At 40.8% G+C, this 14,777-nt stretch overlaps 1 protein-coding gene across 1 annotated transcript; it reads right to left on the bottom strand.

Annotated features, from left to right (window-relative positions):
• Window positions 1-455: 455 nt before the first annotated feature.
• On the bottom strand, window positions 456-14,011 carry lypla2 (lysophospholipase 2). Its single transcript, XM_034544588.1, has 10 exons — window positions 13,928-14,011; window positions 7,256-7,348; window positions 5,344-5,375; window positions 4,121-4,186; window positions 3,765-3,812; window positions 3,533-3,603; window positions 3,315-3,388; window positions 3,112-3,213; window positions 2,814-2,984; window positions 456-2,720 (listed from the first exon to the last, which is right to left on the bottom strand). Exons 2-10 carry the CDS (start codon window positions 7,331-7,333, stop codon window positions 2,670-2,672), a joined length of 693 nt encoding a protein of 230 aa, XP_034400479.1. The 5' UTR covers window positions 7,334-7,348; window positions 13,928-14,011; the 3' UTR covers window positions 456-2,669.
• Between the last annotated feature and the right edge of the window lie 766 nt (window positions 14,012-14,777).

Genomic DNA, 14,777 nt, shown 5'->3' on the forward strand with positions numbered 1-14,777 from the left:
GGATAGACCGTAGGTAAGTCTGCCGAGATAAGATTATGCCAATTTAAACAAAGAGGTCAAACCTTTGACCCTGTTAGTTGACATTGTAAGGCCGGGCTTTGGACATAAATCACAAATATAACGATTTCAGGTTTGACAAAATTTAAAAAAACTACTTGGACCTTCATGAGCACTTGGACTTGAAGTCGAATGGGATGGAATAACTTAATTGACACAAATGTGTTTCTATTTGTAAGTCTTTTGGGTCTGCCATGTTGAAGTGGCACTGAACAATGCATGAATAATGAATATGAAATAATAAACATTAAGACTTGATATCTAAAACAATGACTTGTTCCTACCTTTTTTAAAAGGCTTACAAATAAAATAAAAACAGATTCTTTGTGGGGATTTTGTAAATAAGTTTGAATTTTCATATTCCTCATACCCAAATTACCAAATAAAAGATGCTCAAATCCCATGGGCTTTTTATTTTCATTTATTCTGCATAGGGTTGTTTTGGAAACAAAAAATGAAGACTTCTTTTTTTGTAATGCTCATCATTATAGACACAAAAAAAGGATGAGATGACAACAGTGACGAAACACAACGAACATAAGTCCAATAAACAAAACACATATGCAAAAACGTAACCAATGACAATATACAACCCAGGAGAAAACACAAGACAGTGCGACGTCGTCACAGGCTGGAAATGTTGGAATAACAAAAGAAAAACAAGAGATGACGATGGTGTCAAAGAGGAGAAAAATAAACTACATAAAGAGAAGCGTCAGAGATTTAGTGTTGGGAAAACATAAAAGGACTTGAGGAGTAAGCGAGACATTCATTGATTTGTCCACAATCAAAACAGATGTCCTTCTCTTAAGAACAGCAGTACAGAACAAGTAATCATGAGGAGAGCAAAATTAACATTCACAAAAGGAAAATGCAGAACACCTGATATATATATATTTTTTCAAGCACACACACTACTCAAGAGTTACACTCCTATGTTCAAGGATCACACGTTGTTAAAGATTAACTTTTTTATTATTATTTGTAAAATCACCCTTCGGTTTCGTTGGAACAGCTTCTTGCCGAAGCCCTCCAAGTGTATAGCCATTGTATTTTAAAGTAGGGAACTATTATAGCATTGGGTTTCACTTTGAATCGGACCTTTCATGTTCTATTAGTGGATTACAGGAAGTTACTAAAGGGGGGAATATTTTCTGAAGAATAAAACTCAGGGCTGCTGTGGTGTCGTGGAAGATATGGAAGAATCAGGTTTCTATCCCAGAGTGTAAAACTAACAAAACCGTTGAAAATCCACTGAGATTAATGGGGGAGGAGAAAATGATTTTGAGAGGAAAAGTCGGTGGGAGGAACAGTGAAGCGACTCGTGGTGTGTGCAGTCAGAGCAGCAACCATCTAGAGCGTTTGATTTCATGCAACTCATACATCTTTAAGCCTACACTTGTAAACAAAAAACAAATCAACTGGTAATTTTACAAAAAGCATGACGTAAAGCAGAAAGAGGTTACGAACATGCAGGCGAGGAAGCGTGGAAATAAACAGCACAGGGTGGCAAAAGCATCGATTGTTACGTTTTCTTTTATTTCAATTGGATTTTCTTCATGTACTTCACGATGTTTTATCACACTCGTTAAAAAAAAAAGAAAGAAATGCGAGGCCCTTGTGGATGTTGATACTTAGATTTAACAAAGAAGGGGGAAAAAGGGGTTGTCTGTAGGTAGATAACCGATGAGAGACCCAGACAGGCTGCAGTGTATGTGTCATGCGTTGGGATGGATGGGTTGGTAGGAAACCAGCTCTAAAACCAGCAGTACCTGGTCAGAGAGTCCCGTGGGGCTCCAGAGCTGGAGGCAAATCACAGTCAGAATTCAACCTGAAGCAAAAATAAAATCAGGAGGGTCCAGGAAATGGTGAGGGCAGGGTTTTTATTTCACCGAGCAGCTAGCAAGCAAGACTACAAAACAGCCAAGATTTCCTGAATGATGAGTTTTAACTAATTGAAAACTAACTAACTAAATTGAAAATTTGACACGTGAAATTTTGACGCCATCCGATGTACCAGTTTAACCAAAGCAGGCAGCCAGGTCCCACATCGAAGTGATTGGGAGGTGAAATCTGGTCTGACTGCGCCTTCGTATGACAGTATCAGATAAGTGTCAACCTGCTTGTCGGTTTCCCACCAAATGACCTCCAGACTGACGCAGCGATGAAGGAGGTGGAAGCGTTGGAGCACGTGACAGCAAAATGAAACAATAGCGGAGAGAAGCTGATGTTGGGGGGAGGCGACATACGGAGGCATTATAAATATAACCAAAAGGAATGTATAGTGCGAGTCAGTGTTTCTCCCTCCGAAAGGCTAAGACTTGTGGGTGCGAGCGCTTAATTGTGTTAGAATCAAACCAGTGGTTTTCTTTGCTTCAGTATGAGCGTTGTCGGACTGCGTAGAGAAGCACATGTTTTGTTTGACTGTGTGGGTCGAATCTATCGGATTATCGAACGTGTGCGTGTTTTCATGCGTGTGTTTAACATCTTGCCGATGTGTGTGGGAATAAGGGGGGGGGGGGTCGCTCATGGCTGTTTCCTGTGGGAGAATGGCAGAGCAAGGGTGAGAGGCCAGTGTCTCGGGGAGAGGTCACAGTGGGGGTGAGGCGAGGTCAGATTCGGGGCAGATACTTCTCGATAAATTCCTTTACCGCCGCCATCTCCTGCAAGAGAGCAAAGTAGATGTTGGGACGGGTCAAACTAATTATACTGTTGTCTCGTCCTTGATGGAACACACGCACATACACACACACTACCTGAGGACAGGAGCTGTGAGGGAGCCCTGGGTAGGTTTTGAAGGTGATCATCTGAGGGTCGACAATGAATTTGAGTTTTTCTGCCGTCATGGCGCCAAAGTGCGCCGGTATCATGGCGTCCATCTCGCCGTGGCACTGCAGGATCGGGATGTTCTTATGGCCACTGGACGCCTGCAGGACCGACACAACACCAACTTAAATAAACTCCAATACGCAAAAAGCGAAAAATCTTCAGGCAGCCGATTTGACATTTGAACAAGATCCATAAAACTTGTCCCCGGTGAGACTATGACTGTACCGATGGGAAACTCCTGTGGAGTGGTAGCCAGCAACTGAGAGCCACAACGCCAGCCAACTGATGCTGGCAGGTCAAGGCGGTATACAAGGACAAAGCCCCGCCCTGAGGAGGAATGCAGGAAGCAGACAGAGAGAGAGAGAGAGTGAGAGGCGTTTAATGCGTGCATTCTTTTCACAACACGATGCTAAGACATGATGTCCTACCTGTGAGAAGCCACCCAGCATTATGCGGTGGGGGGGGATCCCGTTTTTGACCTCGTGTTCGATTATGGCCTTGACTGAAGGAAAGCAAGAATACATTTGTGTTACTTAACAGCTCTCATCTTTTTTAATGAAGTGAATTATTTTGTTTAAAAGTGAAAGTGTAAATATAATTTCATAATAATAATTGTGAATATGACTAACGGAGCACATTCACTCACTGCTGTCTGCTGCCTTCTTGATTCCAGACTCGTCCTCCTGGCAGTCGGGGCTGAGACCCATGAGGTCAAACCTGCACACACACACAGGAGGCGAGGAGTTTAAGGGAAATCAATAGATACAAGCGCGGTATTGCCGATGCAGGGAGCCTATTCGCGGTTTCCAGGGAAACAATGGCATCCAGTCTTGGGCTATAACAATAAAAGGCCTGTCTGTTTCATCACGCCAACTCACCACGCGGGCATCATCGACTTCATGTTGAGTGTGACGGGGATCGGGGGCCTGTGGGGGGGGGGGGGGGGGGGGGGGGGGGGGGGGGATGTAAACGTGACATGTCAGCGTAGGAGACCATTACCAGCAGCCAAATGTTGGAGCATTGATTTATTCACTCAACAAGACATGATTACAGATTATTGGTTTGAAGCGGATTTTGCATTCTGATGTACTAAAACAAAAACAAAAAGAGCGAGAGGTGATATGCTCCACCGCACCAAGAAAAAGACGTTAGCTTTCCTCCGCTGCTGACAAGCGACAGTCTTTGGTGGAATAAAATATGACGGGAGGAATTGGAGAAACAGAAACAGACTTACGCGTGGGGGCAGATGAATTTAACGTGAGGCAGCTGGATCCCGGTCAAAGTGTCTGCCCACCCATGCCTGACAAAAAGCAGAGAGAAAGAAGCTCTTTGTGTCTCTTTACAACAGAGGGTGTTGTTGAGTGAGTATGTGGCCTCGACTGGAGGTACAATTAGGTACTCAACACCCACCAAAGGGGATATTTTTGATCCCCTACTGATACGATTTAACAGCTGATTAAGTGACTCAGCCGACAAGTGCTGGTTTGAGAGCTTTTTGAATTAGTCTTTCATTGCGTTCTTAGTGGTCTATTCTAAAATTCAACGACATGAATGAGGACATCAATTAGCCGCATTTACACTCAGCGCCACTTTGGGTATTTCGGGCGGTTCAAACAGCTATTTCAGAAAAATAAAGCCAAATGTAAATTTAAGACGCCTCTAGCCAGGATTTCAGAAGTACCGAGGTCATGAATACCAACATCTAAGACAAGATACAAAAAACAATACAGTTGATAAATATTAAAAATAAAAAGATTACACATTTCATTTGTCATTCAGAGTCAAAGATGTGTTTTTGTTATTGTTACTTCACTGTACAGAATGACTTTATGTGCAGTGTTCTCACAACAACACACAGGTCAAATTGATCTTTATAAGCGGATGACTAATAAAACAATGGATTCTGTAATCTGTGTATTTGTATTAATATAAAAAAGGCACAGCTTTGCTATTTACTTACTTTTATTGACTACTTCTAAACACGGTGCCACCGTTTCAAACCACAAGTGCTTCTCCCCCCCCCCCCAGTCTCCACCACTAGCAGCCATGACGGTTTCTCGTTGTTTGAGTCGACAACACAAGGTCGCTTGGGCTCATCTTTGGCAGTTTGTCATAAGGAGACACCGTTTCTCATTCAGAGAAAAGGACTTTCTGTCTCCCCGTCAAGATTTCAGTGTGCACGCAGCACCAGCTCAGAGGCAAAAGTGACTGCCGTGTAATTCTTTTCCACATGTATGAAAAGTTACTTTGAAACATTGTCTTCCAAAGAAATATTTAATAAAAAGACTAAATCTATCTAAACGCAAGCGCGTCTGCTCTGACATTGTTCAAATATACGTTCAAAGTGTGACATATAACGAATACAGAAAACATGAAAACGGGCTTATTAAATCTTTCACTGAGGTCGGCATGGAAAGAGATGTTCACAACATGAATAAAGAGTAAAACATAACTCACCCTGAGTCTCCTAACCCATGAAGGAAGATCACCTGCAGCAGAGATATGAAAAAAAATAAAGAAAAACTTGTTAGAACTGTCTCTTTAGATATTAGAACTCTTTAAATATTCAAATTATACCCAAAGAAACCAAATGTGGATTCAAAGATATTTAGACTCCATCACTTTGGACACATTCAAAGGGAAGAGCCCACAATAAAACCCTCTATGGTACTTGAAGACAACTCCTCCCATTATGTCTGTCTTGTAGTACACAAAGTACTACAGATAAGTGTTGCATACTTGTTCCAAAACAGAGGAAAACCGGGGCCAATCTACAATTCTTGATAAGATAAGCTCTCCCTGCCAGTTTCCACACACACTGCTCCCTGCAGAGAAACCATGAAAGGGAATAACAATCTAGAACGCTGGCAATTCGGTGCTCGCTGGCTGGAAATCAGACTCGGCTGTCTTTGCAAAGATCAAAACACACGCAGAGATCCATGTAGGGTTTGCCCGGTGACAGCTTTGATCCTGGTGTACTGTACCTGACAACGCCTTTCATTTGTACACTCAAAGCAAGCTGAGCATCTACTGTACTTGTCTCACATCCTGCTACAGGTGTGGCCTAACATCATAAAGAAATAGTGTTTATTTGGATGCTTTATTGGGATTTTTTTTATGTACTGAAAAAGGCTGAATATTTAAAATTTGTCGTTAAAGGGTGATGTTGGTGTTCACTGTTCTTAGAAAGGTCCAACATTTTATTTTTTGTCCTAGTAACTTAAAAAAAATCAGATTGAGGAGTTTGTGATGAAATATAAGCATTGTGTACATTTGATCATAATCAAAATAAATCTGGCTTTTCTGGAAGCTTTACGAATAAAGGAGGACTATTTTTTTTTTTTTATGTAGCCTTATTTTAGCTCGTGGTTTTCAGAAAAGATGTTCAGATACAATCCAGGAAGTCCAGATTGAGTCACAGATCAATGAGCTTGAGGGTTTATCAAACGCTGAAAACATAATACTTCATAATACTATGGGACAGGATTAATTTGATTAACTATGGAAAGGAATTACAACAAGTACGTCATCTTTCTTTCATCTGACCGTAGCTTTAGTCATCATTACCTCTAACAATCTATATGGGTCATACTTTAGCAGCTTTCAGGTTTTAGAGATCTGTGGTGGGGCGACAATTTAAATCATGGAGTGTGCACGGTGATTTTTAGGGTGTGGTATTTTTTTTAATATTTTCCAGAAAACCTATTTTTTCATTACAAAAGAAATCAAAATGTTATAGATTGATGAAACTTAAATTAAGAGTGATCAAATACAATAATAAATACATAAAGATAATTAGGAAGAACGTTGCTGGCTGTCAATATTCCACATTTATTAAAACGCTAATCTATGAACATTTATATTTAATAGATATTTAAACGCTTAAAACGCTTTAAAAAAGAAAGCATAACCCCCTTGTGTGTTGTTAAATTATGATAAATGTGATGTTAAACAAATGTTTAGGTGGTCCTCAAACTTTTTTCAAACATGATTTTGTCAGCATTTAAATACAACTAACTTAATCAATTGAATGTTAGTTTTTTCAAATGATTGCCTTTGTACCACAGTATAATTCCACTTCAATGAGTCAACCCATAACATTATGCTGAAAGGCGAATAAAAACCCACTCTGGATATATGAGGAAAGGCCGGTCCTGTCTCTGGCATTCTCGTCTTGGAGAATCAGAAGCCAAAAGGTTTTCATCGCCTTTAAATGAAGAACGACTTGTTTTAATGGAGCAAGGCTATTCCCTGTTCCTCCACGAAACATGACCACAGGGAACCTTGCGTCATGAAAAGTGACCTCTCCCCCACCAGCCCTCAACTGCCCGATGACCGTAAGACGCTCCCAATATGCGCTTGCACTCACTGCCGCGGTCTCCTTCTCCATCCCAGATATCGTCACAGCCTCGGCGAGAAGCGGCACAGACATGTTGTTGCCACACATACACTGTGAGAAGTGCTGGAGACAGAAGAGAGGACGGGAAGAAGAAGAAGAAAAAGGTCAACTGAGTACATAAAATACGCTGTCATGTGCCCAACAAAGAGCTTTATTTAACTCTATTGAACTATTTAAGCAATTTGCAAAACCCGCCACGTGATGTCAAGAGTTTCCAGAACCTTGGTATTAACCACGGGACTATTCACATGACAGATAAGGGATACTTAAGAATCTACTCGGAGATCAAACTTCACACCTGTGGTTCTGGAGCATTTCTATTCATGATCAATGTTTTTAATAATACAAATGAATATCGGTTTACTCAAATGATGTACCAGGCAACTTAGTTATTTAATTACAACGTATTAACTTGTTTTCTCTGGTTTCTTCATCTGCAGGACAAGTGAACTGTGCACTCTGCCATGTTTGTTCTCAGTTAATCTTTCAGCCAGCCTGTAAAATAATAAAAGTAAGTGAAACAGTGCAATATATCCAAGACCACAAGGGATCCCATCTCGCTCGTTTTGTCCAGCCAACAGTCCGAAACCTCAACATATTGAATCAGATTAGATTAGAACTACTCCGCAACAGTGTGTCGCATGTCGACCGAATAGACACTGCACTTCAGAAACCTCAAATTAGGTTTGAGGTTATTTCAAAACAGTGTACAGGTTTTGAACTGAAAGTTACGTCTACTATCTTTAGTTACTTCTACTATGTTTAGAAAACAATGAGTGAAACAATTTGATTGATCCCTATTAGAGGTCGACTGAAAGTGGATTTTTAAAGGCCGATTTAAAGACAATAGTTTGGATGAGGAAAAAGCCGATAGCCGATTAATCAGCCAGTGCCTATTAGGGTTGTCACGATACCAAATTCTAACTTCGATACGATACCTGCCATAAATATCACGATACCCGATACTTACGATACGATACCAGAATTCGATATGATACTGGTATATTTATCTATGATAGTAATAAATAAAACATCTGTATGGTTCCCTTTTTACCAGCTTGTTCCTTCCCAGCTTTTTCAACACTTAACAAATGGCATTAATATTAGGATTAGCCTCCAGCAAGATATTAATTAGAACTACATGGTGCCATCATAGCATTGATTATACACGGCTATGTAGGCCTTTTGTCCGTATCTGACCAGATGACTACATAGTTCCTTCCATAAGTATGAGGAATTGTAGAGTTCATATTTGATCTTAATTCATGGAATTAAGTCTGTCAGTGGCCCTTCCTTCACTGTCTGTGTGTCAGTGGGCTTTCCTTCACTGTCTGTATGTCAGTGGCCCTTCCTTCACTGTCTGTGTGTCAGTGGGCTTTCCTTCACTGTCTGTATGTCAGTGGCCCTTCCTTCACTGTCTGTGTGTCAGTGGCCTTCCCTGTCTGTCAGTGGCCCTTCCTTCACTGTCTGTATGTCAGTGTGCCTTCCTTTACTGTCTGTATGTCAGTGGGCCTTCCTTCACTGTCTGTATGTCAGTGGCCTTCCCTGTCTGTCAGTGGCCCTTCTTTCACTGTCTGTGTGTCAGTGGGCTTTCCTTCACTGTCTGTATGTCAGTGTGCCTTCCTTTACTGTCTGTATGTCAGTGGGCCTTCCTTCACTGTCTGTATGTCAGTGGCCTTCCCTGTCTGTCAGTGGCCCTTCTTTCACTGTCTGTGTGTCAGTGGGCTTTCCTTCACTGTCTGTGTGTCAGTGGCCTTCCCTGTCTGTCAGTGGCCCTTCCTTCACTGTCTGTATGTCAGTGTGCCTTCCTTTACTGTCTGTATGTCAGTGGGCCTTCCTTCACTGTCTGTATGTCAGTGGCCTTCCCTGTCTGTCAGTGGCCCTTCTTTCACTGTCTGTGTGTCAGTGGGCTTTCCTTCACTGTCTGTATGTCAGTGTGCCTTCCTTTACTGTCTGTATGTCAGTGGGCCTTCCTTCACTGTCTGTATGTCAGTGGCCTTCCCTGTCTGTCAGTGGCCCTTCCTTCACTGTCTGTATGTCAGTGTGCCTTCCTTTACTGTCTGTATGTCAGTGGGCCTTCCTTCACTGTCTGTATGTCAGTGGCCTTCCCTGTCTGTCAGTGGCCCTTCTTTCACTGTCTGTGTGTCAGTGGGCTTTCCTTCACTGTCTGTATGTCAGTGGGCCTTCCTTCACTGTCAGTGGCTTTCCGCATCTTTTTTTTTTGTTATACAAAAAGTCGCCTACATGTGACGCCATGTTGTCTCCCCAGCGATAACTGAGTGAGAGCACGCTACCTGTTAGTGTGTGAGCGCTGCACAGTCCCGCCCCCTTGCAGTCAAATCGCTGGGCAGCATTAAAGAAGTGGAGCAGTGCATCCGCTCTGATCGCGGGCTATTTTAATAAAGTATCGATACTATAAATATGCAAAACCGCATCGTTTTGAACGTAATGGTACCGCGGTACCTTTTTAGTATCGGTACATGGTGCAACCCTAGTGCCTATCAAGGTCTGCTATTGTTGCATTATACATTTGAAAGAAAACTGGGCGACAAATAAACAGAAAATGTGGCAGATATGACTTGTCCACCTGTTGTAAAATAGCTGTTTTTCAGGGCCGTATATTTTAGCTCAACCTATCGCCATAATAATGCGCTGACGGTTTTTCCATAGAAGGTATATTCTACAAATATATCTATATAAATAATACATTTCTAAAACTTTAATTAAAGTCTGTCATGCTCCCAGTCTCAAAGTATTAGTGCGATTTCATTGGGTATTTAACAGTCGTTTCAGTTATTATCAGCAGTTGATCCCATGCATACATTTTCAGCAAAAGGGGCCCTCATTATGCTAAACAGTAACGCATGTTCAATTTTGCCGATGGCGATAGTTTATAAAACGCCCTAGCGCCGCCGATCAAGCGGTATCGAGATTATTGATAAGATGCTGTGCTTGTGTAAAGATGAATAGATAACATATATATAATTTATGTCGGACTCTATTGACGATTCCTTTTCTGTTGGTGCAACTAATCACTTAATCACCAATCGTCGCAGTGTAAATTATTATCATAGAAAGTCCATACTATACATTACATTTGATGTTAATGCAGGAAATGGCTGGCTTACCTCAAGAACAATAACTGTAATGTATACAATTCTCTTTTGTTGAAGTATAAAAATATGCTATTACAGTTCTCTTCCTTCATACAAACCGGTTGAAAAAAATAAATAAAATAAAGATCTTTCAAATCGACAATGTATTCAAACTTTGGAATAAGTGGAGCTCATCGAAAATAGGTTACATGCAGACACAAATAATGGAAAGTCCCATCTGTCACGTAGTTTGAGGACTAAATGTGACAATGAACAGCTCTCTGAGTTACAACTCCGGCTGGTTAACAGTGCAGCCATTCAGTCCGCAGACAGGAACAACAAAGCTGAACATACCACTTATACACAAAAAACTGCATAATGAAGCTTCTGCTGAACCTAAAAACAGCAGTCATGAGTTATGCATGTTTGCGAGTGTCAGCAAGTCACCAGATTTATTAACTAAATAAAACGCATTCCCGCTCCCCTCTACTGTACTCTACAACCCGGTTGCAGACGGCCATTCCCTGTGAGTCAGCCATCGTTAGCAGACATGAAATCAGATTTACAGTAACGTCGAGCAGTAAAAGCCTTAATGCCCTTTCGCTTTCCGTCGATGTTGGAAAGACTGAGGCATGGCGGGACGGGCGGGTCAAGGTGACGCGCTGCCTGATTGGTAAACAGGCGATGGGGAGACAAAATGACAGACAACGGTTAATGTTTAAACCTTGAGCGGGATTATACTCTACGGGTGTTAAAATTCCTCCGCCGTTATGGGCGAGCAGCTAAATGCTGCTGCTCAGCTCTGCCTGTGCTCTCAGTGCTAACAAATTGTCATCTGAAAGTCTTATTCACAGCTAAAATATGTGGAAGTGGAGAGTCAAGCGCCCAAAGTGGGGACAAAAGAAGGCTATTTTTGCCTCTCATCCGGTGCCTTGATAAATGAGTAATAGTTCATTAATAAATGGGTGAGGTTAAGCACTAGGAAGTGGTCTCTTTCAGTACTGTATAAAGTTACGCTAGGAATCTTTAAGCAGCAAAAAGGACATTTTCCACAGGCGTAATGTTACATTTACTCCAGTCGGTTGAAGTACAATTCTTGTATTTTACTTGAGTATTTCCATTTTCGTTTAATTAATTTATATTTCAACTGTTTGCAGATAATAAAAAAAAAAGAAAAAAAGGTTAAATTACCCAATAGGTAAGGAAATATAAATGAATGTATTAGAGTTTATTTTCTTCTTTCCTCTCCCATTAGCTATGTCATGAGCCTTCACATTCATTGTGTGACCCGTTGGAGGGGCCTGAGCCCTAGGTTGGGAATCACTGGACTGTATATAAGTTCAAACTAGCTCCAACTCGAGGAGCTGCAACACCAAAATGCACTGATCAATCAGTATTAATAATCTAACAATATCAGATATAATAAAATATCTGTAAGAAGAGCCATTTTTCTGCAGAAGAAATACTTGCACTACTAGTACACTTAGCTGATAATACTTCTGTACCTTTACTTAAGTGGGATTTCAAATACAGGACTTTTACTTGTAGTTATGTATTCTGTAACGGTTGGATTGGCACTGTAAATTAAGAGACGTGAGCTCTCTTTCCACAATCTGAATGCTTTGACACAAACAAAAAATGTGATGCGATTAAAATGTGCATCACAAGATGGGCATTCATTGTCACCAAATTCTAATTCAGTGTTAAAACATTTATATTTTCAGAAAAATGTCTTTTAGCTGCAATACGGCCCTGAGTTGGAACAGACCGTGCCACTGAGATAACATGACTAAAAGCAGGCCTCACGAGAGGTCGAGTGATGGACACAAAGGGATCATAAAATAAGATGGAGAAGGCGTGAGAACATCAGACAATCTGTTCTAACAAGCTCTTGAAACATGGGAGAACACGCAAAGAGGTGATTAATCTCATTAATACTCTGTTGTTTCCTCCTCCACCTGCTAGTCCAGCAGACTCACAACAACCTGTAACCCACAGTACCAGCCGAGGAGAAGAAAAAATGTGTGGTTTTTTTAGGAACTCCAAGAAACAATGGCTCACTCTCTAAGGCTTCTGGAGGAGGCTACTGGTTAAAAATAGTGTCACATTGTGTGCACCTTGTTCAATTCAGGCTGGGTCTAAAAAAACAACTTAAATCAGTACTTGTTCAAATTCAATGTAATTTATAACCTCACTGTGCACTAAATGGATGCAGCAAAAACCCTGTATTTTCCACAACCATTTGCTGGTAATGATAAATATTTAAAACGGTGGATGAAAATGCACCAACTTCAGTTGGCAGGGAAGACTTCAAGATTTCTTGGAAGAACTGCTGAATATTGTTTATTTTATGGTCTAATATCTTAAGGAGTCTCCTGATATCATAGGCTGCATTAAGGCTTTGATTGTGATGATTATTTTCATTTTCTGTTAATTATGTTTGTGATTAAGCGATTGGTCTATAAAATGCATCTCTGAGCCCGTAGTAAAATATCAAAATTGCTTATTTTGTCTAAAATCGACAAATACTTTATTCAAAATGTATGTATAACAAAGAAAAGCGGAAAATCCTCACATTGGGATTATAAATTAAATAGATTATGAAGATTGTCTGAATTATTCTCTAAATTGTCTAACCATTTTAGTCATTAACAAACAAAAAGCGAAACTTTGGTTGCGAAATCAAATTACAATTAAGTATAACGTAAAAGAGTCGTGCTGCAGTGTGTGTGTGTGTGTGTGTGTGTGTGTGTGTGTGTGTGTGTGTGTCAAACGACTGAAGCGAGCACCAGGCTGCTGCATTCAGACAGCTCTTTGCTCAGTGGCTACGGATGGTTGGCAAACAGGATAATATGCGGCAATGAGTGACAGGCGCCATCCCCCCCGCTCCCTCTTTCTCCTCCCATACCCACACACCAGCAGCAGCTAACTCTGCTCTCCGCCTGCTGCTGCTGGAGGTTAACAGCTTGGCTACTAGCGAGCTGATGTAGAAACACACCGCAGGCGAGAGAGAAAAGTACAAACAGTGAGGCTTAAAACAGTTATATAAAAATAAAATATATTGCTAGTTTGAAGCGGGTGGTGTCGAAGAGGAAGTAGACAATGAATTGTAGCTTTGTTATTCGACCCTTCCTCCTCTGTAGTGATGGCATTCAGCGGTGCTTCTGTTGCCCCAAAAATGACTAACTCCCAACCCTTGCGGCCGGCTTTAATCTTGGTTTATCTGGCAGCATACACACAGGCGCGCGCGCGCACACACACAAACACACAGCTACACATTAACCAGGGCTAACGTTAGTGGTAGTAGAGATGCTAGCTAACGTTAACGTTGGGCGCGCTCACACACACATTGTATTGTCTTCTGCCGGTGTCTCTCCGTCTACCTCAGGTTAACGCTGCGAATCAGATTCGGACCTCTAACCCAGGCCGTTTTTTAGAAGACATCTTAAGCAACAAAATGTTCTACTAATAATTAGTTTGGACCGGGATAAAGTGGTTTAGATTTACAGTCGCGGCCCGCTAGCTAATATAAATGTACTACACTTACCGCTTGCTGTCCCAGTTCGCGACGGAACGGAACTTCCGGTACTGGCTGCACACAAGCTGGGGGCGGAGACGGAGCGTTGTGACGTCATCAAATTACAACGCCCTTCTCTCATTGGACGTATACAATCTTATTCTCTTATTTCTTACTTGGTAAAATCTAAATATCATAACAAAAACATTATACATATATATATATATATATATATATATATATATATATGTGTGATAAATATACAGTGGTTGAAGTAAAGTATATTTACTCATTAACTATATGCTACTTTATACATCAATTTCAACGTTTTAGATTAAGATTCTACCATAGGAATGTTTCATTTGTTATTTTTGTTTATTAAACGGACAGTCAAGAAAGTATGTCACACATGGAAACTGAACTGCCAAACTTTAATTACATTTTTTTGTCTGCTACAGCATTGAAACACCGGTATTAATGACTTCTGGATGATCATATCAGAGTAGAGGTGGACAACTGAGTTCTCCATATATAATAATAATAATGCATTTAATTGATATAGCTCTTTTCGTGGTACTCGTGGTATAATTATAACATCCTTAAAGCTAAAAAAATAAGAAGAACTCAAATTACAGGTAAAACAAATAGAGACTTTTTCAGTTGCTCGGACCCTAATAAATAAAAATAATAAGAACAAAGAGCAAACAATCAGCCATTAAAAGCAGTTCTGAACAGGTGGGTTTTGATTTGCGATTTGAATATGTAAAGTCTCGGATGAGTTTGGGGAGAGAGTTCCAGAGTGAGGGGGCAGATATAGAGAAGGCTCTGTCACCCCACGTACTGTATATAACTTGTTGATACTAATATATATGTACGTACC

The sequence above is a fragment of the Cyclopterus lumpus genome, chromosome 11 (genome assembly GCF_009769545.1).
Source record: "Cyclopterus lumpus isolate fCycLum1 chromosome 11, fCycLum1.pri, whole genome shotgun sequence".
Classification (NCBI taxonomy): Eukaryota; Metazoa; Chordata; class Actinopteri; order Perciformes; family Cyclopteridae; genus Cyclopterus; species Cyclopterus lumpus.